General features: G+C 44.1%; 1 protein-coding gene across 2 annotated transcripts in view; it reads left to right on the forward strand.

Moving 5' to 3' along the window:
- The first annotated feature begins 2,079 nt into the window (after nucleotides 1-2,079).
- Nucleotides 2,080-24,727, forward strand: part of LOC126109666 (guanine nucleotide-binding protein subunit alpha-11-like) — a 128,138-nt gene continuing 105,490 nt past the window's right edge. For both annotated transcript variants that reach the window (XM_049914710.1, XM_049914711.1), the window contains exon 1: nucleotides 2,080-2,212. In XM_049914710.1, the coding sequence (XP_049770667.1) occupies nucleotides 2,083-2,212 (130 nt within the window). In that variant the 5' untranslated portion in view covers nucleotides 2,080-2,082. The remainder of the gene's footprint in view (nucleotides 2,213-24,727) is intronic.

A 24,727-nucleotide genomic window follows, 5' to 3' on the forward strand; every position in this document is an offset into this window, starting at 1 on the left:
TCTCTGGATGTTCTAGAAAACTAATGCAGACACACGCCTGGGACACGTTTTATTCGATTCACCAGACGAATAACAACAAAATAAATGGAAATCGTGCTTTACTTTAACCTTGTACAGTTTTTCGATGGCTTCATGTCAGCGAAGTTGTTAAATTTCAGGTAAAATCTTTTATAAGCCGTAACTCCGTAACTACACGTTTGCGGACCTACACTACTGTCCATTAAAATTCCTACACCAAGAAAAAACGCAGTTCATAAACGGGTATTCATTGGAGAAATATATTATACTATAACTGACATGTGATTACATTTCCACGCAATTTGGGTGCATAGATCCTGAGAAATCAGTACCCAGAACAACCACCTCTGGCCGTAATTACTGCCTTGATACGCCTGGGCATTGAGTCAAACAGAGCTTGGATGGCGTGTACAGGTACAGCTGCCCATGCAGGTTCAACACGATACCACAGTTCATCAAGAGTAGTGACTGGTGTATTGTGACGAGCCAGTTGCTCGATTACCATTGACCAGACGTTTCAAATTGATGAGAGATCTGGAGAATGTGCTGGTCAGGGCAGCAGTGGAACATTTTCTGTATCCAGAAAGGCCCGTACAGGACCTGCAACATGCGGTCGTGCATTATTCTGATGAAATGTAGGGTTTCGCACGGATCGAATGAAGGGTAGAGGCACGGGTCGTAACACATCTGAAATGTAACGTCCACTGTTCAAAGTGCCGTCAATGCGAACAAGAGGTGACCGACACGTGTAACCAATGGCAAACCATACCATCACGCCAGTATGGCGATGACGAATACACGGCTCCAATGTGCGTTCACCGCGATGTCGCTAAACACGGATGCGACGATCATGATGCTGTAAACAGTACCTGGATTTATCGGAAAAAACGACGTTTTGCCATTCTTGCACCCAGGTTCGTCGTTGCGTACACCATCACAGGCGCTCCAGTCTGTGATGCAGCGTCAAGGGTAACCGCAGCCACGGTCTCCGAGCTGATAGTCCATGCTGCTGCAAACGTCGTCGAACTGTTCGTGCAGATGGTTGTTGTCTTGCAGACGTCCCCATCTGTCGACTCAGGGATCGAGACGTGGCTGCACGATCCGTTACAGCCGTCATCTCGACTGCTAGTGATACGAGGCCGTTGGGATCCAGCACGGCGTTCCGTATTACCCTCCTGAACCCACCGATTCCATATTCTGCTAACAGTCTTTGGATCTCGACCAACGCGATCAGCGATGTCGCGACACGATAAACAGCAATCGCGATAGGCTACAATCCTATCTTTATCAAAATCGGAAACATGAAGGTACGCATTTCTCCTCCTTACGCGAGGCATCACAACAACGTTTCACCAGGCAACGCCCGTCAACTGCTGTTTGTGTATGAGAAATCGGTTGGAAACTATCCTCATGTCAGCACGTTGTAGGTGTCGCCACCGGCACCAGCCTTGTGTGAATGCTCTGAATGGCTCTGAGCACTATGGGACTTAACATCTATGGTCATCAGTCCCCTAGAACTTAGAACTACTTAAACCTAACTAACCTAAGGACAGCACACAACACCCAGCCATCACGAGGCAGAGAAAATCCCTGACCTCGCCGGGAATCGAACCCGGGAACCCGGGCGTGGGAAGCGAGAACGCTACCGCACGACCACGAGATGCGGGCGAATGCTCTGAAAAGCTAATCATTTGCATATCACAGCATCTTCTTCCTGTCGGTTAAATTTCGCGTCTGTAGCACGTCATCTTCGTGGTGTAGCAATTTTAATGGGCAGTAGGGTATGTTTATATGAACTTTTTTCTGTAGTTGTAGAATAACATATTAAAATATTAGCTTATCTTCGAGAATCACCCTGAAGACGTCGAAAAGTTTAGTACTTGTACAGCACTGCTCCGGTATTGGCTCGACGTGTAAGCGCGGGAGCGAAAATCGCTTTAGGGACGTGGACGTTTATGTGGAGGATGTAGTGGGGAGTGCAGGCTGCTGCAGGAAGCGGTTTGTCGCTCGACCAGGACAGGGCAGGGCAGGAGGCGCCGGGCAGTGGTCGCCGGAGGCGCCGACATGGACGACGCCGCCTGCTGCAGCCCGCTGCGCGTCTACCTGGAGCGCAGGGACGTGGAGCGCCTGCTGGAGAAGAGCCGGCGAGCCTACCTGAGGCTGAAGTCGCAGGACGTCAAGACCATCCTGCTAGGTAGGGCCGCGAGTGGCTCTGGTCCGACGGCAAGTTGCCTCGGTGCACCACGTTTCACGTGGCCGTAGCCTGGCGTACCGCGAACTAACGAGGAGGTCCCCAGAGGAGAGATCGACTTTTCAAACCATCTACACGGTTATGTCGGTTAAGATCTCAGGTATCACACACAGCAGCTCTAGTGGCCCAACTTAGGAAAAAAATAAAAAGCTCATAATTTTGTTTGATAACAGCGTTAAAAGTTGCATTATACATTCCGGTTGTGTGGTATAATAGGCAGGATAATAGCTTTAACAGCTTCACGTGCAGAAGTTTGTGGGTGTGAATCTTGTCAGGTGCACTTTTTTTTTTATTTTTACATCTATATCGAAGCTACTTCGATCATCATTTTTATTCAATTAATTGGTTTAAATATAATTTTTTGCTTCTATTCCTTTGTCATATCATTTTAATAACAGTACGAACTTTTTCATCTATATCAAAATCGGAATTTTTGTGACTATGAACGAAATTATATTTATATATTATAATATTAAATTATTTGAAAATTCCTATCTAACAGTTAAAAACCGAAAGACGAAATATTGTATTTATATCTCTGCAGTGGTGTGAAAAACGTATTTTTATTACCTGATGTGTCTTTTTTTGCGTAGTAGTCATATAAATTTAAATGAAAGACGGGTTTATAAGTATAGCGAAATTCAAGGAAAATCACGAACAGATGTAATGAACGCAATAATGTGGACGAAAAAACATGGTGGCAAACAAAAGAAATTAAATCGTAATTATAACATGAAACTAATTAAAATGTATGAATATAGATTTCAAGTAGAGAAAGAATGATAGGAAGAAAAATGAGACCAAATGAAGAAGCTGACTTTATGATTAAAATTACGTGACAAACAAAATGAATTAAAAAGTTACATTTAAATCAATTAATTGAAAAAAATGATGATCAGAGTCATTTCGATAAAGATTTAAAAATAAGAAAAATTTACTACGCCTGACACGATGCTGTGGATTCGAATCGTGTCAGGTGTAGTAAATTTTATATATATATATATATGAATGTAACTATATTTATCTGTTATCATATTCAATCAATTGAAAATTTTGATCTATCAGTTAAAAAACAAACGACGAAATAATTTATTTATATCAGTGCATTGATGTGAAAAATGTATTTTTGTCACCAGATGTGCATATTTCTTGCACGATAGTAGTCATACACTTAAATCATAGCCTAAATACCTACTGTACTATGGACAAAATAACGCAATGAAAATTTAAATCAAAGGCTGGTTTATAAATAAAGCGAAATTGGAAATTGAGGAATACGTATAATGATCGCAATAATGTAGACGAAAAAACATGGTGGAAAACAAAAGAAATTGAATCGGAGTTATTACATGAAATTAATTAAAAACACATGAACATAGATTTCAAGTAGAGAAAGAGTGATAGGAAAAAAACGAGAGCAAATGAAGAAGATGACGCTGTGATTAAAATTATGTCACAAAGGAAATGAATTAAAAATCACATTTAAATCAATTAATTTAGTAAAAATTATGATCAAAGTCGTTTAGATAAAGATTTGAAAATAAAGAAATTACTACACTTGACGCGATTCGAGTCCACCACATCCTACATGCCAAGCTGATTTCCTTTCCACACCACACAAACATACATACTGCATAACGTAATTTTTTTAACGCTATTGAGTGTCACACAAAATTGCGATACATATTTGTTTTCATCAATTACTCGCAAGCGAGGGCCCACAAGGGTGAATGGCTGCGGTGTGTTATAACCTGGGATCTTAATCTGCATCACTCTATAGGTAGTTTCAAAACGTTGATCGCACTGCTGGGGACCTCTCCTTGAAAGAATGGGAGAAACCTCCCGGTGAAAACCGATACCGGTATTGTACAGAAAGAGTGTCGTTTGCAAAGTTATTTTTAATACAAATCACGCGTTTCGTCTCGTTAATGCTTCCTCGTATTATCTAAGAGAGAAAGAAAGATGTAATTATACAAAGTTGCCAGATAAGGGGCATGGTTCTTAGCTGCCCCAAACTTTTAAAAACTATTTTAAAAAACTTTATAAAAGCGAATTAACACTACGAAAGGCTGTCAAAGTTTTACATAACACCCGCTGATAGGGCGGTTTGTGGAAACGACGATAAAGAACCATCAAAAGGAAGACAACTCACACATTTATCCCCGTTATTATCCTTCCTAGTTTATACACCTGGTTTTGTCCCAGTGTGTCTTGTTCGATGCTTTTTCCTTTAGATGGTTTGTTACCATCGCTTTCACTAACATCCCTACCAGCTGGTGATATGCAATTGCCTGGTAGCCTATCGTTAGCGCTAATTTCCTTTTTTAAATTTTGTAAAATAGTTTTTAAAATTTTATCGCAGGTTACAATAATATCCCTAAACATGTAATTTTATATAATTACATAGTTGGTTTTCCTTTTCTTTCAGAAAATTTCAGGAATCCTAAACCAGAAGACTTGTTAACTGTATTAAAAATAACCTAGAAACCGAGAATGTCTCTTAATACAGTTATGGAAACCGGTCGCTGTACCATTCAGCCTACCATGGAATGGAATAAGACTCCGGTATTTTAGTTCTGAATAATCGGTATTTTTCGGTATTCGTTTGGTCTCTATTATAACAAATATTTTTGTTTTAAATACGGATCACTTTGTTGTCCATCTGTCTACCTGTCCGACTTTTCAAATCCCTTTTTCTCAGGAACGGGTTGACGTATCATGTTGAAATTTGTGTCACATACTAAGGTCAATTATCCTTCGGCGGGTATAATAAACATTAGATTCTAAGTCAATGCAATCAAAAGATACGGCTTTTATGTCACATATTTTGATTGCCGCAAACTCAGTCATCAAAACTTACTAGGTACTTCCCGTTGACCTAGAATCATGATATTTGGCAGGAAGCAAGGCTTCACTGTAAAACTGAAGTAAAAATCCGAAAATGGTTAATATGTCACTAAATCACACGAAAAAAATTGTTTTGTCATTTGTTAGCAGACTATATCCCTGTCTGTCCATCTCTTAAGACCCCTCCTTAAGTTCTGTGGATCCCTGGTGATGTAAAAAAGTGAAGCTTTTAAGTCGATGGAATCAAAAGGTTCTGTCACTTATGTCACATATTTTGACACAAATTCACTCATTTAAACCTATAGCGCACTTCCCCTTGACCCCGAATCATGAAATTTGGCAAAAAGGTTCAAATGGTTCAAATGGCTCTGAGCACTATGGGACTCAACTGCTGTGGTCATAAGTCCCCTAGAACTTAGAACTACTTAAACCTAACTAACCTAAGGACATCACACACATCCATGCCCGAGGCAGGATTCGAACCTGCGACCGTAGCGGTCGTGCGGTTCCAGACTGTAGCGCCTTTAACCGCTCGGCCACTCCGGCCGGCCTTGGCAAAAAGGAAGGTGCCACAGTACAAGTAAGGGAAAAAATCCGAAAATGGTTCATTTGTAATTACATCCCACGGAAAAACATTCTTTTGTCATTTGTTATCTGACTTCAGACTTTAAATTAAAACATTCCTGAAAGTCTAGGATTCAAATGGTTCAAATGGCTCTGAGCAATATGGGACTTAACACCTGAGGTCATCAGTCCCCTAGAACTTAGAACTACTTAAACCTAACTAATCTAAGGACATCACACACATCCATGCCCGAGGCAGGATTCGAACCTGCGACCGTAGCAGCTGCGCGGTTCCGGAATGAAGCGCCTAGAACCGCTCGGCCACAGCGGCCGGCGTCTAGGATTCCCTGGAACCGATATCTTGCCAGTATCAATGTCGATAACAGGCAAAAATCATCGAGATGCTCGATTCCTGGAATGTACGAATTGTCTACATACAGAATTAAGTTTGCACGGAAGCCTTCAATCCGCGAATCCTACTCGCATCTCGCCAGTTTTTCACTGGTAACTGGGTATAAAACCATGTATCAGTCAGTAGCGGTATAATTTTTGGTTTTTAAATAACCCTTATTTGTTAAAAAAATGTTTGGTATCGTCTTTGAATGATATTGTTTCTGATGAAAGGAGACAGCTGACATATCAATACATCGCAGAACGACATTTGTGAACAGATCTGATAATAAATAACGACCAACAGATTAATTCATTACTGATATTGTAACTACTGTTATGTAAATTTTCTTCGCAAATGTTATATTTTGCATGCTCTCTAAATTCATCATATGAATTTTTTGAAAGAATATTCTTGGTTTTGACAATACAAAATCAATTATTTTCAAATTGCCATTAAAAAGCATAGATATATTTGAATAAAAACGGATATTCCATTCGAAATAATTAAAGAAAACGCTACAAATATTTCATGGTGCTTAATATTGGTCTGTCATTTCTATGAACCAGTAAAAGAGAAAGTTATGGCAACATTAATAACTTAACAAATTAACAGTTCATAATGTGTACATATAAGGAGAAAATGTGTCTCGAGATTTAAATGCCCTACTATCGTAGTAAAAACTGTTTGCGAAACAAAGCCGGTCGCTGTGGCCGAACGGTACTAGGCCCTTCAATCAGGAACCGCGTTTCTGCTACGGTCGCAGGCTCGAATCCTGCCTCGGGCATGGATGCGTGTGATGTCTTCAGGTTAGTTGGGCTTAAGTTGTTCTAAGTCTAGGGGACTGATGACCTCAGATGTTAAGTCGCATAGTGCTTAGAGACATTTGAACGAATTTTTTTTACGAAAGAAAATGACACTGCACAGGTCAGCATTTTCTTTCTCGCATTCGTTTTCGGCAGAAAACGTGCACATTGTTGTTAAAACAATACATAACATATATCCGTCTGAATGATTATTGGAGTATCGTGTTAAAATTAGAAGGAAATTTGTCATGAACGCTTCGAGACTATAGCTAACAACATTTATGTATGATATAAACATTTATATATTATACGTGCTAAAAAATATATGGCTCACGAACGCCCCAATGTTTTTCAGTCTCGTGTAAGTAATTGAAGTAAATCGGTCAAGAACTATTCGAGATTTTTAGTAACAACTACTAACAACTATCTGGTTTTATGTAGTAGTTAGTATACAGGGTGTTTCAAAAAAGACCGGTATATTTGAAACGGCAATAAAAACTAAACGAGCAGCGATAGAAATACACCGTTTGTTGCAATATGCTTGGGACAACAGTACATTTTCAGGCAGACAAACTTTCGAAATTACAGTAGTTACAATTTTCAACAACAGATGGCGCTGCAGTCTGGGAAACTCTATAGTACGATATTTTCCACATATCCACCATGCGTAACAATAATATGGCGTAGTCTCTGAATGAAATTACCCGAAACCTTTGACAACGTGTCTGGCGGAATGGCTTCACATGCAGATGAGATGTACTGCTTCAGCTGTTCAATTGTTTCTGGATTCTGGCGGTACACCTGGTCTTTCAAGTGTCCCCACAGAAAGAAGTCACAGGGGTTCATGTCTGGCGAATAGGGAGGCCAATCCACGCCGCCTCCTGTATGTTTCGGATAGCCCAAAGCAATCACACGATCATCGAAATATTCATTCAGGAAATTAAAGACGTCGGCCATGCGATGTGGCCGGGCACCATCTTGCATAAACCACGAGGTGTTCGCAGTGTCGTCTAAGGCAATTTGTAGCGCCACAAATTCACGAAGAATGTCATGATAGCGTGATGCAGTAATCGTTTCGGATCTGAAAAAAATGGGCCAATGATTCCTTTGGAAGAAATGGCGGCCCAGACCAGTACTTTTTGAGGATGCAGGGACGATGGGACTGCAACATGGGGCTTTTCGGTTCCCCATATGCGCCAGTTCTGTTTATTGACGAAGCCGTCCAGGTAAAAATAAGCTTCGTCAGTAAACCAAATGCTGCCCACATGCATATCGCCGTCATCAATCCTGTGCACTATATCGTTAGCGAATGTCTCTCGTGCAGCAATGGTAGCGGCGCTGAGGGGTTGCCGTGTTTGAATTTTGTATGGATAGAGGTGTAAACTCTGGTGCACGAGACGATACGTGGACGTTGGCGGCATTTGGACCGCAGCTGCAACACGGCGAACGGAAACCCGAGGCCGCTGTCGGATCACCTGCTGCACTAGCTGCGCGTTGCCCTCTGTGGTTGCCGTACGCGGTCGCCCTACCTTTCCGGCACGTTCATCCGTCACGTTCCCAGTCCGTTGAAATTTTTCAAACAGATCCTTTATTGTATCGCTTTTCGGTCCTTTGGTTACATTAAACCTCCGTGAAAACTTCGTCTTGTTGCAACAACACTGTGTTCTAGGCGGTGGAATTCCAACACCAGAAAAATCCTCTGTTCTAAGGAATAAACCATGTTGTCCAAAGCACACTTGCACGTTGTGAACAGCACACGCTTACAGCAGAAAGACGACGTGCAGAATGGCGCACCCACAGACTGCGTTGTCTTCTATATCTTTCACATCACTTGCAGCGCCATCTGTTGTTGAAAATTGTAACTACTGTAATTTCGAAAGTTTGTCCGCCTGAAAATGTACTGTTGTCCCAAGCATATTGCAACAAACGGTGTATTTCTATCGCTGCTCGTTTAGTTTTTATTGCCGTTTCAAATATACCGGTCATTTTTGAAACACCCTGTAGGTTAATGTAACAACAAGACGAAAATATTAAATGATAGAAGGGAAAAAATTAAATCGAAATTAATACGGTACGTAAAAACAAGATCACATCGACAATAATTCAAAATGAAAAAAGAATGATAAGAAGAAAAAAAATGAGGACAAATAAAAAAGTTGATACGATGATTAAAATGATGTAGCAAAGTATCAGATATCATGGTACGAGACAGTCTTGAGTTCAAGTATTAAATTTAGTATATCAACACTAAGTGTAGCTAAGTGCCAACTACGAGGCATATTCGGAAAGTAAGGCCGATCGGTCGCGAAATGGAAACCACTGTGAAAATCAAAAATGTTTTATTTGCAACAGTTAGCTACCTCGGTGAAGATCAGTTTGGATTCCGTAGAAATGTTGGAACATGTGAGGCAATACTTACCTTACGACTTATCTTAGAAGAAAGATTAAGGAAAGGCAAACCTACGTTTCTAGCATTTGTAGATTTAGAGAAAGCTTTTGACAATGTTGACTGGAATACTCTCTTTCAAATTCTAAAGGTGGCAGGGGTAAAATACAGCGAGCGAAAGGCTATTTACAATTTGTACAGAAACCAGATGGCAGTTGTAAGAGTCGAGGGGCATGAAAGGGAAGCAGTGGTTGGGAAGGGAGTGAGACAGGTTCGTAGCCTCTCCCCGATGTTGTTCAACCTGTATATTGAGCAAGCAGTAAAGGAACCAAAAGAAAAATTTGGAGTAGGTATTAAAATCCAGGGAGAAGAAATAAAAACTTTGAGGTTCTCCGATGACATTGTAATTCTGTCAGAAACAGCAAAGGATTTGGTAGAGCAGTTGAATGGAATGGACAGTGTTTTGATAGGAGGATATAAGATGAACATCAACAAAAGCAAAACAAGGATAATGGAATGTAGTCGAATTAAGTTGGGTGATGCTGAGGGAATTAGATTAGGAAATGAGACACTTAAAGTAGTAAAGGAGTTTTGCTATTTGGGGAGCAAAATAACTGATGATGGTCGAAGTAGAGAGGATATAAAATGTAGACTGGCAATGGCAAGGAAAGCGTTTCTGAAGAAGAGAAATTTGTTAACATCGAGTATTGATTTAAGTGTCAGGAAGTCGTTTCTGAAGGTATTTGCGTGGAGTGTAGCCATGTCTGGAAGTGAAACATGGACGAACAAGAAGAGAATAGAAGCTTTCGAAATGTGGTGCTACAGAAGAATGTTGAAGATTAGGTGGGTAGATCACGTAACTAATGAGGAGGTATTGAATAGCATTGGGGAGAAGAGAAGCTTGTGGCACAACTTGACTAGAAGAAGGGATCGATTGGTAGGACATGTTCTGAGGTGGAAGGTAAAAATCGTAGAGGGAGACCAAGAGATGAATACACTAAGCAGATTCAGAAGGATGTAGGTTGCAGTAGGTACTGGGAGATGAAGGAGCTTGCACAGGATAGATTAGCATGGAGAGCTGCATCAAACCAGTGTCAGGACTGAATACCACAACAACAACAACAACAGCTACGGTTTCCAGCTACTTATCTACATACATAGTCATCGTTCCGACTTAGACGTATGTCGTAGCATTGCACCAAACTTCGAATACCGTCGTCATAGAAGGCAGCCGCCTGTACTTTCCGCCAATTCTCTACGCTGGCCTCCAGCTCTTTGTCTGTACCAAAATGTTGTCTTCATAGGCAGCGGACCATGTGAGCAGAGCTGAAACTCAGAGGGAGCCAATTACGAGCTGTATTGTGGGTAATCAAACCATTTCCAACTGAAAACGATGCAGGGGCATCTTCATTGGCCCTGCAGAATGCGGCTGAGAATTGTCTTGAAGAAGAAAACGCATGACAGTTATGTGATGTGGGCTGCATAGCTACAGGCGAAATTTCTCACCAGGCCATCGTACTTGACAGGAGACACTGTTGTTGTAGGTATCTTTATGTGCTCCCTGTGCGCTAAGAACTAAAAAGAAAGCCGTAACGCGATCGACGGGCATACTAGAGATCCTGTCCAACACACCTGTGCAAAACTTCATCGGATTTTCACAGTGGTTTCCATTTCGCGACCGATCGTACCTTAGTTTCTCTGATAGCGCCACTGGTAAGAGTATAAACATTTCTGTCAACAATTTTATGACACTACAAAGCGAGAATTGAAAACCGAGAAACGACATCGGTTCTCGAGAACAACAAAAATTCTTTGGAAAAGTGAAATTTGCAGTTCTCAATTTTCGGTTTGCCCATCACTAATAATGTGCAATTTCAGAAATTGCCGCTGCCTTTAACATCTCATTTGGCTGAAGTTTCATTAACTCGGCTTGGAGATCCCATAAATAATCTTCTTTTTTTTAATGTTTGGTAGCATTTTTAATATCAATATATCGCTTCATCTACATTGTTGAATACACTAGCATACGTACCAGGATCTTTCGGAAACTTACTACAGATAACATTACTACCTTTAGCCTTCTGATTTCACACACAGCCACAGCACAATTCGGCATTACTAACGTCAAACAGAACGAATAAGCTCAATAGAATACAAAAATGAACAGCAACTACACAATAGTTACTTGCTTAAACATGTAAGAGCGCGCCCTAACTGATACACAGCAGTCGGATCTTGTATTTTTTTATGCACAGTCCGGTCACATTAATGTTGGCACCACCTATGTTCGACGTCAACATGAAATAACCACTCACAGATGGCAGGTAGCAGCACTAGCAATGTGGGGTAAAGCATGTCAGGGGGACAGGGTAAACAGCGCTGTCGTTGCCGGAATGTGGAAATGGAGCAACTGTCACTGAAGCGCCGAAGAAACTTGTATAGGCATGTGTATTCAAATATACCCGCCAGGTTAGCCGAGGGCGCTAATGCGCTGCTTCCTGTATTCGGGTAGGCGCGCCGGCCCCGGATCGAATCCGCCCGGCGGCTTAACGACGTAGGCCGGTGTGACGGCCAGCCAGAATGTGATTTTTAGGCGGTTTTCCACATCCCACTAGGTGAATACCGGGCTGGTTCCCACGTCCCCCTCAGTTACACGGCTCGCAGACATCTGAACACGTTAGCACTTTTCCATGGATTACACTAGATGCAGACAGTTGGGGTACACACATTCTGTCCCAGGGAGGTATGGGGTGGCGGCAGGAAGGGCATCCGGCCATCCCTTCAATAAACCTTGCCAAATCCAATTACCCATGCCAACCTTGCGTCATTACGGGAAAAAGACAATACAAAAGAAAGAAAAGAAAGAAAGATTCAAATATAGAGATATGTAGACAGGTAGAATACGGCACTGCAGACGGCAACACCTATATACAACAACAAGTGTCTGGCACAGTTGTTAGGTCTGTTGCTGCTTGTACAAGGGTAGGTTATCAAAATGTGAGTGAGTTTGAGAATAGTGTTACAGTCGGCTCACAAGCGAGGGGACACAACATCTCTGAGGTAGTGATGAAGTGGGGATTTTCCCGTACGGCCGTTTCACGAGTGTACCGCGAATATCAGGTATCCGGTAAAACATCAAAACTCCGATATTGCTGCGGCGAGAAAAAGATCCTGCAAGAACGGGACCAGCGACGACTGAAGAGAATCGCTCAACGTGACAGAAGTGCAGCCCTTCCCCAAATTGCTCCAGGTTTCAATAGTGGTAGTAACAAGCGTCAGTGTGCGAACCAATCAACAAAACATCATCGATATGGGCATTCGGAGCCGAAGCCTCTTGATGACTGCAGGGCACAAAGCTTTACGCCTCGCCTGGATCCATCGACACCAGCACTGGACTTGAGCCGGCCGAAATGGCATAGCGAATCTAGGCGCTACAGTCTGGGACCGTTGCGGTCGCAGGTTCAAATCCTGCCTCGGGCATGGATGTGTGTGATGTCCTCAGATTAGTTAGGATTAAGTAGTTCTAAGTTCTAGGGGACTGATGACTAAGATTTTAAGTCCCATAGTGCTTAGATCCATTTTTCTGGATTGTTGACGACTGCAAACATGCTGCCTGGTCGGACGAGTCTCGTTTCAAATTGTATCGAGCGTGTGGACGGGTACGGGGATGGAGACGACCTCATGAGTCCATGGACACTGCATGTCAGCAGGAGACTGCGAGCTGGTGAAGGCTCTGCAACGGTGTGGAGCATGTGCAGTTGGTGTGATATGGGACGCCTGATGCGTCTAGATACGACTCTGATCCGTTCATGTCCAACGTGCATTCCGAGGGATTTGCGCAATTTCAGGAGGAAATGCGACACGCCACACATCCATAATTGCTACAGAGTGACTCCAGAACACTCTTCTGAGTTTAAACACTTCCGCTGGCCACTGCACTCCCCAGATATGAACATTATTGAGCATATCTGGGATGCCTTGCAACGTGCTGTTCAGAAGAATTTATGGACTCCCCTGCAGAGTTGATGGTATCAGCTCCCTCCAGCACTACTCCAGACATTAGTCGACTCCATGCCACGCCGTGTTGCGGCTCTCCCGGGTCCTACACGATATCAGGCACGTGTATCAGTTTCTTTGGCTCTTCAGTGTCTCTGACGTCCAAAAGGGCACGATCATTGACTTTCGGGGCAAGGGTGGAAGCATTTCCAAAATGACTGAATCTGTAAACTGTTCGCAGGCGACCGTGGTTAAAGTACACTGTACATGCAAAATGCTGCTATCCAAAACCGGCACGGATGCAGATGTGGTGCACCACGGGCCTTAGAGCACAGGGCCGATCGACGGCTGTGGCGATGTTCAGATGCTTCAAATGGCTCTGAGCACTATGCGACTTAACATTTGAGGTCATCAGTCCCCTAGAACTTAGAACTACTTAAACCTAACTAACCTAAGGACATCACACACATCCATGCCCGAGGCAGGATTCGAACCTGCGACCGTAGCAGTCGCGCGGTTCCAGACTGAAGCGCCTAGAACCGCTCGGCCACAGTGTCTGGCGTATGGTGATGTGTATGGGCGAATAGACGTGCAACTGTTGAGCAAGTGGTGACCTAGATGACCCAAGAGGCTACCGATAGTGTTCCCTCAACGACCGTTCGGTGAGTGTTCCTGCCTACAGATCTCTTCAGCAGGTGCCTGCTGATGTGTTGGCAGAAGAGCCAACACCGTATAGCTAGAGGAGGCCGAAATGCACGCGTTAAAGCTCACGCAGGCTGGCGTAGGTCTGGAAAATGACAAGGAATTATAGTAGCCAAAAATAGTACATAGCTTCTGGAGTACTTAACTTTAATCCATAATTGGTGTACATCGCTCTTTACGGTACAGGTTTTACAATCTCAATATTAACTGGTAATGGCGCCTTGCTAGGTCGTAGCAAATGACGTAGCTGCAGGCTATGCTAACTATCGTCTCGGCAAATGAGTGCGTATTTGTCAGTGTAGCTTCGCTAGCAAAGTCGGCTGTACAACTGGGGCGAGTGCTAGGAAGTCTCTCTAGACCTGCCGTGTGGCGGCGCTCGGTCTGCAATCACTGACAGTGGCGACACGCGGGTCCGACGTATACTAACGGACAGCGGCCGATTTAAAGGCTACCACCTAGCAAGTGTGGTGTCTGGCGGTGACACCACACCTGCTACATGCACCCGTGCTGACTGCTGTTCATCGCCAACGAAGGCTTGAATGTGCACGGCAGTACTGCAACTGGGCGTCCATTCGAGGGGCGACAGCTGGCCTTCCCAGATGAATCCCGTTAAAGTCAGTCACTGCAACTTTTTACCGGTCAGGGTGTCTTAGTACCACTTACAACTTTTGTTTCAAATGGCTGCTGCTCCACATACTTGCGTTATTTTGTGCCACAAGTAACAATATTATTTACCTCTGCAGCGTCTAGTTAGTATTTCAATGGCTTTCTATCTTCTTACACGCCTTAAGGCTTGTCATTATGCTTAATTGCACTGGCTACGAAGAGAGCTTCTGCTGACAGTGATTTAAGTTGAACAACGTTAGGGCTACGCAAATATCTTGATATTTCAAAGTAAACCTGCAATACTGAAGTAACACTATTTTCACTTCTTATTGACACCTGATTTTTTTCTGGCATCATCTAAAGTTACTCCGAGTATTAGACTGGTCTAAAGTTACCACAAATAACAGTGTAACTTTGTACCAGTATTAAAATAGAAATTTTACTCCAATAGGCTATAGTTAGTGTACTTTTCACTTTCGCAAGCATTTATTAACTACACTGAAGAGCCAAAGAAACTGGTATCCCTACCTAATATCGTGTAGGGCCTCCATGACCACGCAGAAGTGCCGCAACACGACCTGGCGTGGACTTGATTAACCTCTGAAGTAGTGCTGGAGGGAACAGACGCCACGAATCCTGGCAGGCCAGTCCATAAATCGAGGGGGTGGAGATCTCTTCTGAACAGTACGCTGCAAAGCATCCCAGGTACGCTCAGTAATGTTCGTGTCTGGCGAGTTTTGTAGTCAGCGGAAGTGTTTAAACTCAGAAGGGTGTTGCTAGAGCCACTCTGTAGCAATTCTGGACGTGAGGGCTGTCGCATTGTCCAGCCCCTCGGAACGCACAATGGACACGAATGGATGCAGATGATCAGACAGGATGCTGACGTACGTGTCAGAGTCGTATGCAGACGTATATCTCTCCTACTGCACACGCCCCACACCATTGCAGAGCCTTCACGAACTTGAACAGTCCCTTGCTGACATGGAGGGTCCATGGATTTATCAGGTTGTCTCCATACCCGTACACGTCCATCCGCTCGATACAATTTGAAACGAGGCTCGTCCGACCAGGCAACACGTTTCCAGTCACCAACAGCCCAACGTTGGTGTTGACGAACCCAGGCGAGGCGTAAAGCTTTGTGTTGTGCAGTCATGAAGGGTACACGAGAGGGCTTTCGGCTCCGAAAGCCGATATCGACGATGTTTAATTGAATGGTCCGCACGCTGACACTTGTTGATGGCCCAGTACTGAAATCTGCAGAAATTTGCGAAGCGGTTACACTTGAACGATTTTCTTCATTCGTCGTTGCTCCCGTTCTTGCAGGATCTTTTTCCTGCCGCAGCGATGTCGGAGATTTGATGTTTTGCCGGATTTATGATATTCACGGTACACTCGTGAAGTGGTCGTACGCTGCAGTAACCGATGTAACAACTGTCTTGTATAGGCGTTGCCGACCGCATCGCCATATTCTGCCTATTTACATATGTCTGTATTCGAATACGCATGCCTATACCAGTCCCTTTGGCGCTTGAGTGCGTATACATAAAATGTTGGAATGTCTACTGTCATGTATAACTTATTTTGGGTCCAGGATTTTCCAAAAATGGAAAAAAGTGGCACAAGTCACCTCGGTTGACTGTACGAGTATATGCTCCACGAACGTGGAACGTCTGAAAGCAAAGTTCTTGCGTATGTTATGGCCTTGGGGAATGTGTTCGTGGCATTCCCCTGGGTGATCTCGTCATTCTGGAAGGCACAAAGGATCTAAACGAGAATGCATCTAACTTGAGGAGTAATTCTCACCCCTGCACGCAGTTTGTTTTTACTCAGCACAGTGGCATCTACCAACAGAACAATGCAACGTGTCACATGGGTGACAGTGTACGTTGATGGTTGGAAGAGCATCAGGATAAGTTTACTGTACTCCCCTGGCCACCAGACTCCCCAGATTTAAACTCAATCGAGAATCTGTGGGGCTAACACGATTGATTGTTCGCGCCATGTGTGCTCAACCAAGTAATCTAACGCAGCATGCGCCCACATCCATGTCGGTGCATTCGAGACTGTTTGACTCTATTCCCGCACGTCTCGCAGCGGACTGCGCTGTGGAAGATAGATGTTCAAGCTGTTGATGGATGGTCATATTAAGGGGAGGTTTACTATCTTTGACCCGAAAAAAACATGTTCTTTGAGAATTTTTTTCTCGGGGTGTGTTATAGATATAGATGTCAAATTTGGCCAAAATGTTTATTGATATTTCCTGTACTAACTGGGTTTTTTTTTCGACCGGAAATGTCAAAGGCAAAGGTGAAAGTGACCTCGGAACGAAACAAAATTTCGATGTAGACCTCCACACGCGGTATGTCACAGGTCAGCCGGCTCGTCTGAAATCAAAATTGAGGTGACGTTAGCAAAGTATATAAGATTATTTAGGAGTTGTACCTCGCTTAAGTTATTTGGACCATAGGAAACAAAATGGCGGCCATTTGAAAAAATAGTGTTTTTTCATCGATTTTTCGACTTCGTCGGCCAAGTAAAAATATTTATAGTTTATGGATCGGAATAAAAGTGGCACCACTCATAGACAATTTAGTTAGCTTCGTCAGAAACAAAGAATCATGCCAATCGGTTCAGTAGATTTCAAGTAAAAAAAATAGTCATTTCGAGCAAAACGTGTTTGAAGCTTTGACTACATATAAATGCAATATTATGCAACGTACGTTAATCTGCTACTCCGGGTCCATGAACTAGTCCTTCCTCTTCCTCACAGAGGGCGTTCTGCTCGATCTGGGCCATCCTGCGCTGTTCCAGAGCCGCTCGTACGGCCGGTGACAAGAGGTTTCCTGCCGCTCGACTCCGGTGGTCGTCCGAATGCTTGGCGGACTGCGTCGAATAGAGTCCAAGGGTGACGTCCATCGTTGTCACGGTCTTCAGAATTGCTGAATACCCTTCGTTGAAGCTGCTCACTGCCAGGAAAGTCGCAGTCTCCACAGTCTTTGCACCAGAATGCAAATGCTTGCGGGCTAACTTGCAAACACACGCGTTCAAACATTCATTTGAATTTTGTGTGTATCCTCCCAAGCACCGGTACAATAACTCGTCCTCCGAAAGAAAAAAAACCGGTGCGTCAAAAAGGCCGATTTCAGGCAGGTGCATTTTTTTGTTCAACCGCGAATAACAAACATTTCCGTTCCGTATTCGGAAAAACCGTTTCAGGGGTGGATTCTAAACACTTTTATGGACCCAAAAATGCAATTTAAAAAAATCGATTTTTTGCACCAAAAGATAGTAAACCTTCCCTTAATATGGCTGGACAGTGTATTTACAGTGTGTAAAGTTCAGATGCTAAACATCAGTCAACCAAAGCCTATCCATGCAACTCTCAAAAATTGACAACACAGTCGGCTTTGAAGTAATCCGAGCGTCTGTAATACCCTAAAACAAGATTACCTTCCTGAGGGGCGTCGTGTCTCTGTGGTAGAATGCTCGCTTACCCTGTGGTTAGCATGGGTTCGATTTATGGCAGTGGTAAACTTCTAAAGAAAAGTGCATGTTCCATTTGCATTTCCATAAAAATGACAGATGTGTCTAATTTAGCAAACATTTGACGTATTTTATATTTAAATGATGTAGGTATTCGAATTGATTGGGCAAAAAACGAAAAAAATTACCGAAACGAGAATCGAACCAGCAGTCGCTAGTCTCGAGTGCTAGTGATTTTCGTCGATCTTTACGTATTTCATAATGGAAGCAGGGCTGAAGCAAAATCAAGACATGTTCATAGGATTTGTCGACCTGGAAAAAGCGTTCGACAATGTAAAATGGTGCAAGATGTTCGGAATTCTCAGAAAAATAGGGGTAAGCTATAGCGAAAGTTGGTTACAATACAATATGTACAAAAACCAAGAGAGAACAATAAGAGTGGAAGACTAAGAACGAAGTGATCGGGTTAAAAAGGGGTGTAAGCAACGATGTAGTCTTTCGTTCCTGATACATCGAAGAAGTAATGACGGAAATAAAAGAAATATTCAAGAGTGGGGTTAAAGTTCAGGGTGAAAGAATAAGATTCTCTTATGACAATGCTGTCCTCAGTGAAAGTGAAGAAGAATTTCAGGATGTGTTGAACGGAATGAACGGTCTTAAAACAATTCAAATGGCTGTAAGCACTATGGGACGTAACATCTGAGGCCATCAGTCCCATACACTTAGAACTACTTAAACCTAACTGACCTAAGGACAACACACATATCCATGCCTGAGGCAGGATTCGAACCTGCGACCGTAGCAGCACCGCGGTTGCGAACTGAAGCGTCTAGAACCGCTCGGCCACAGCGGCTGGCAATGAACAGTCTAATGAGTACAGAATACAGATTGAGAGCAGTGAACAGTGTAGTGGGTACAGAGTATGGATTGAGAGTAAATCGAAGTAAGACGAAAGTAATTAGAAGTACCAGAAGTGAGAACAGCGAGAAAATTAACATCAGAGTTGTGGATCACGAAGTAGACGAAGTTAAGGAGTTCTGATATCTATGCAGCAACATAACCCACGCCGGAGGCAGGTAGGAAGACACGAAAAGCAGACTAGCCCTGGAAAAAAAGAGGCATTCTTGGCCTAGAGAAGTCTGCTGGTGTCAAAGATAGGCCTTAATTTGAGGAATGGCAGAAGGAGGCATTCCTGCCCTAGAGAAGTCTGCTGATACTAAACATAGACTTTAATTTGTGGAAGAAACTTCTGAGAAGGTACTTTTGGAGCGAATCATTATATGGTAGTGAAACATGAACTGTGGGAAAACCGGAACACAAGGGAATGGAAACATTTGACTTGTAATGCTACAGGAGAATGTTGAAAATTAGCTGGACTGATAAGGTAAGAAATCAGGAGGTTCTCCGCAGAACTGGCGAGGAAAGGAATGTGTGGAAGACACTGACAAGAAGAACAAGACATGAGGGATTAGCTTCCATTGTACTAGAGAGAACTGTAAAGGGTAAAAAGTGTAGAGGAAGACAGAGATTCGGAAACATCCAGCAAATAATTGAGGACGTAGGTTGCAGTTGCTGCTCTGAGATGAAAGGCTTGTCACAGGAGAGGAAATGGCGGCGTGCCCCATAAAATAGTCAGAGTACTGATGACACAAGAACATGTATTTTACGCTTCATGGATATTTATTTGATTTATTATACCTTGTGTGGCAACCGCCGGCCGGAGTGGCCGAGCGGTTAAAGGCGCTACAGTCTGGAACCCCACGACCGCTACGGTCGCAGGCTCGAATCCTGCCTCGGGCATGGATGTGTGTGATGTTCTTAGGTTAGTTAGGTTTAAGTAGTTCTAAGTTCTAGGGGACTTATGAGCACAGCAGTTGAGTCCCATAGTGCTCAGAGCCATTTGAACCATTTTTTTGTGGCAACAGATTTTTTGAAACCTGGAAAAACTTTAAATTTTTCTTATAAGTATAAATTTTGTATAAATAAAGTTCTAGGTTGGTGCTTTGCAGCTTTTTCCATAAGTTTAATAGACCCAAGAGATACGTGTAAGAGAGACTTTACTCATCAATAATATATGCAGGCCTCTGTGAGCGAGCGGTTCTAGGCGCTTCAGTCCGGAACCGCGCTGCTGATACGGTCGCAGGTTCGAATCCTGCCTCGGGCATGGATGTGTGTGATGTCGTTAGGTTACAGAATGAGATTTTCACTCTGCAGCGGAGTGTGCGCTGATATGAAACTTCCTGGCAGATTAAAACTGTGTGCCCGACCGAGACTCGAACTCGGGACCTCGAGGTACTGGCAGAAGTAAAGCTGTGAGTACCGGACGTGAGTCGTGCTTCGGTAGCTCAGTTGGAAGAGCACTTGCCCGCGAAAGGCAAAGGTCCCGAGTTCGAGTCTCGGTCGGGCACACAGTTTTAATCTGGCAGGAAGTTTCCTTAGGTTAGCTAGGTTTAAGTAGTTCTAAGTTCTAGGGGACTGATGACCTCAGAAGTTAAGTCCCATAGTGCTCAGACCGATTTGAACCATTTGTCTCAGTTGTTGACAGTAAATGTCAGCAGTGAGGGTTACACCTCTCGGAAGCAATTCGTAGTACACCACACCATCGCAGTTCCACCATATGCAAAACATTATCTTTTGTGGATACGTGCAGGTCTTTATAAGGAGAGTTGCTGCTTTGTTTTTTTCTTATGTTAGCATGAAGACAACGATACAGGACAGGAATGGTTGGCGTTGTTCACGAGCCAATTGATGACGAGCAAGCAGAACGGCAATACACACATGGCCACCAGCCGTTTTTTTTTTTCTTTTTTTATTTTGGCTTAGAGCATGCGGTGTACCATCACTCGATTTCTGGACCTTCCCCACGGCACGCAAATGTCGCACGGCAGTGGAATGATCATAGCTGATCACGTTTGTCAGTTCTGGAATACTCCGATCTGAATCATTTATGGATCAATGCGTTTAAACGATCTTCATCAGACCCCTAAGTATTCCTCAACCTGGAGAGTCACTATTGTCACAACGATCCCCGTTAAAACGAGAAAACCATTTTCTTGCCTGGCTTTGTCCAATGACATTATTCCCTTACACGGCAACGAACAAGGAGCACTGTCGCTGCAACATCGTCTGTGATGCCGCGCGAAGCTTTACTTGACGAACGCGACGATAACGGGTAATGCTCTTTTCACAATAATTCCAGCAAACGTTACATCATTTTCACGCCACGCGCAATATAGACTACCACATGATCGGCTATCGGCTTTGTGACAAGGAAGAATCAAAATATTATTGCTCCTCCAATCACTTGCAGCAATTTAAGCTGTCCTGTTAAGTTCCTACCTAACCAAACACTCGGAGATCGCTACACATTCTGAAATAAGGAGACAAAATTTGTGAAAAGAAAAAGTACAAATTTTGTTGCAGCTCGTTTCAGTCGCAGCATTTAAAGCTGTACTCTTACGTTCCAGCCTAAGCACACACTCGGAAATCGCCACATATTCGGAAATAAATAGCCGGATATTAGTGAAAAGGGCACAATATGAATTTTATTGCTGCTCGTTGCAGCCGCAACAATTAAAGCTGTACCCTTGGGTTCCTGCCAATACACAACCTGGGTAAACGTCACACTTTCGTAAATAAACAGCGAAATATTTGTGACAAGGAAGAATATGAACGTTAATGCTCCTCGTTTCGCTATCAGCAATTTAAACTGTCTGGTTCCTGCCTAACCAGACACTCGAATATTCGGAAATAAAAAGCCAAATTGGAAGTTTGTGGTACGTTCCTATGAGACCAAATTGCTGAGACCATCAGTCCCTAGGGTTACACACTACTTAGCCTAAGGGCTACACACACACACACACACACACACAAATCCCCGAGGAGGACTCGAACCTCCGCCGCGCAAACCGTCGCAAGGCGCCCCAGACCGTGCCGCTATCCCCTGCGGCAAAGAGCCAAATACACTCCTGGAAATGGAAAAAAGAACACATTGACACCGGTGTGTCAGACCCACCATACTTGCTCCGGACACTGCGAGAGGGCTGTACAAGCAATGATCACACGCACGGCTCAGCGGACACACCAGGAACCGCGGTGTTGGCCGTCGAATGGCGCTAGCTGCGCAGCATTTGGGCACCGCCGCCGTCAGTGTCAGCCAGTTTGCCGTGGCATACGGAGCTCCTTCGCAGTCTTTAACACTGGTAGCATGCCGCGACAGCGTGGATGTGAACCGTATGTGCAGTTGACGGACTTTGAGCGAGGGCGTATAGTGGGCATGCGGGAGGCCGGGTGGACGTACCGCCGAATTGCTCAACACGTGGGGCGTGAGGTCTCCACAGTACATCGATGTTGTCGCCAGTGGTCGGCGGAAGGTGCACGTGCCCGTCGACCTGGGACCGGACCGCAGCGACGCACGGATGCACGCCAAGACCGTAGGATCCTACGCAGTGCCGTAAGGGACCGCACCGCCACTTCCCAGCAAATTAGGGACACTGTTGCTCCTGGGGTATCGGCGAGGACCATTCGCAACCGTCTCCGTGAAGCTGGGCTATGGTCCCGCACACCGTTAGGCCGTCTTCCGCTCACGCCCCAACATCGTGCAGCCCGCCTCCAGTGGTGTCGCGACAGGCGTGAATGGAGGGACGAATGGAGACGTGTCGTCTTCAGCGATGAGAGTCGCTTCTGCCTCGGTGCCAATGATAGTCGTATGCGTGTTTGGCGCCGTGCAGGTGAGCGCCACAATCAGGACTGCATACGACCGAGGCACACAGGGCCAACACCCGGCATCATGGTGTGGGGAGCGATCTCCTACACTGGTCGTACACCACTGGTGATCGTCGAGGGGACACTGAATAGTGCACGGTACATCCAAACCGTCATCGAACCCTTCGTTCTACCATTCCTAGACCGGCAAGGGAACTTGCTGTTCCAACAGGACAATGCACGTCCGCATGTATCCCGTGCCACCCAACGTGCTCTAGAAGGTGTAAGTCAACTACCCTGGCCAGCAAGATCTCCGGATCTGTCCCCCATTGAGCATGTTTGGGACTGGATGAAGCGTCGTCTCACGCGGTCTGCACGTCCAGCACGAACGCTGGTCCAACTGAGGCGCCAGGTGGAAATGGCATGGCAAGCCGTTCCACAGGACTACATCCAGCATCTCTACGATCGTCTCCATGGGAGAATAGCAGCCTGCATTGCTGCGAAAGGTGGATATACACTGTACTAGTGCCGACATTGTGCATGCTCTGTTGCCTGTGTCTATGTGCCTGTGGTTCTGTCAGTGTGATCATGTGATGTATCTGACCCCAGGAATGTGTCAATAAAGTTTCCCCTTCCTGGGACAATGAATTCACGGTGTTCTTATTTCAATTTCCATGAGTGTATTTGTGAGAAGGAAGAATATGAATTTTAGTTTTGTTCGTCTCAGTCACAGCATCTAAAGCTGTCATATTAAGTTCCTTCCTAACCACATACTCTGAAATTGCCAAATATTTATTTCATCCTTCGTTCTCAGATCAGACTGAAAACAAATAACATCCAGTATAGCAGTACATACCTGTACTGCATTCATAATAAAGTAACAGAATGTGTTAACAACGCTAACATGAAAAAAATTGCATGTAACGGAATGCGAACGAACAACTTTCGACTCCAGAAACCACGACGTTATTTATTATGCTAGCACGTAACCATGCGATGTTTAACTCCGGTATTGGTTATCATGTTCTACCTTGAAGGCTTGTATCGTAGTTCCGTTATTGACATTTAATGATAATGGTGATGTGTTTCTGATAAATTTTCAAAGCCCCTTACACTGAAATGGAATACTTCAAATTATGAAACAAGTGTGTATTTCTTAATCTCTTTATTATACGTTTTTGGTCCCGGAAAACTTTAGCTTGGCTTAATGAGCTACCCACAAAGTAATCCCATATGACATAACGCATTGAAGTCGCCTGTAACTAACAACATTCGCATTGCAAATAGAGATTTGCTCAGGCGCACAACATAAACATGGAAAGTCCCTCGTCTGACTCTAGTTTCCACAAAAACACTGCCCCCCCCCACCCTTTCTCGCAAAAAAGAAAAAAAAACAAAAAAAAAATCCCTGTGTCTTGCTGTTCCTAAATACAAATTAAACGCCAGGGCTTTTGTAGTACGCTCTGAAGAACACACCATGCTATATTGTAGGCGTGTACACGTTTAGATGAACATTACTATCGGTGGGCCACCTAAAGAAAATGTCCAATAAAATTCTCGGATATTGTAATAAATATTTTCAGTGTAACTGTAACATTCATATTTCTTTGCGTACTACACGAATATGTAATAAAAAATGGGGGTTCCTATTTAAAACCGAGCGAGGTGGCGCAGTGGTTAGCACACTGGACTCGCATTCGGGAGGACGACGGTTCAATCCCGCGTCCAGCCATCCTGATTTAGGTTTTCCGTGATTTCCCTACATCACTCCAGGGAAATGCCGGGATGGTTCCTTTGAAAGGGCACGGCCGACTTCCTTTCCCATCCTTCCCTAATCCGAGCTTGTCCTCCGTCTCTAATGACCCCGTTGTCGACGGGACGTTAAACACCAATATCCTGCTCCTCCTCCTATTTAAAAAAACGCAGCTGATATCCGTTTGACCTATGGCAGCGCCATCTAGCGGGCCAACCAT

Source organism: Schistocerca cancellata, chromosome 12 (assembly GCF_023864275.1).
Source record: "Schistocerca cancellata isolate TAMUIC-IGC-003103 chromosome 12, iqSchCanc2.1, whole genome shotgun sequence".
Taxonomy (NCBI): Eukaryota; Metazoa; Arthropoda; class Insecta; order Orthoptera; family Acrididae; genus Schistocerca; species Schistocerca cancellata.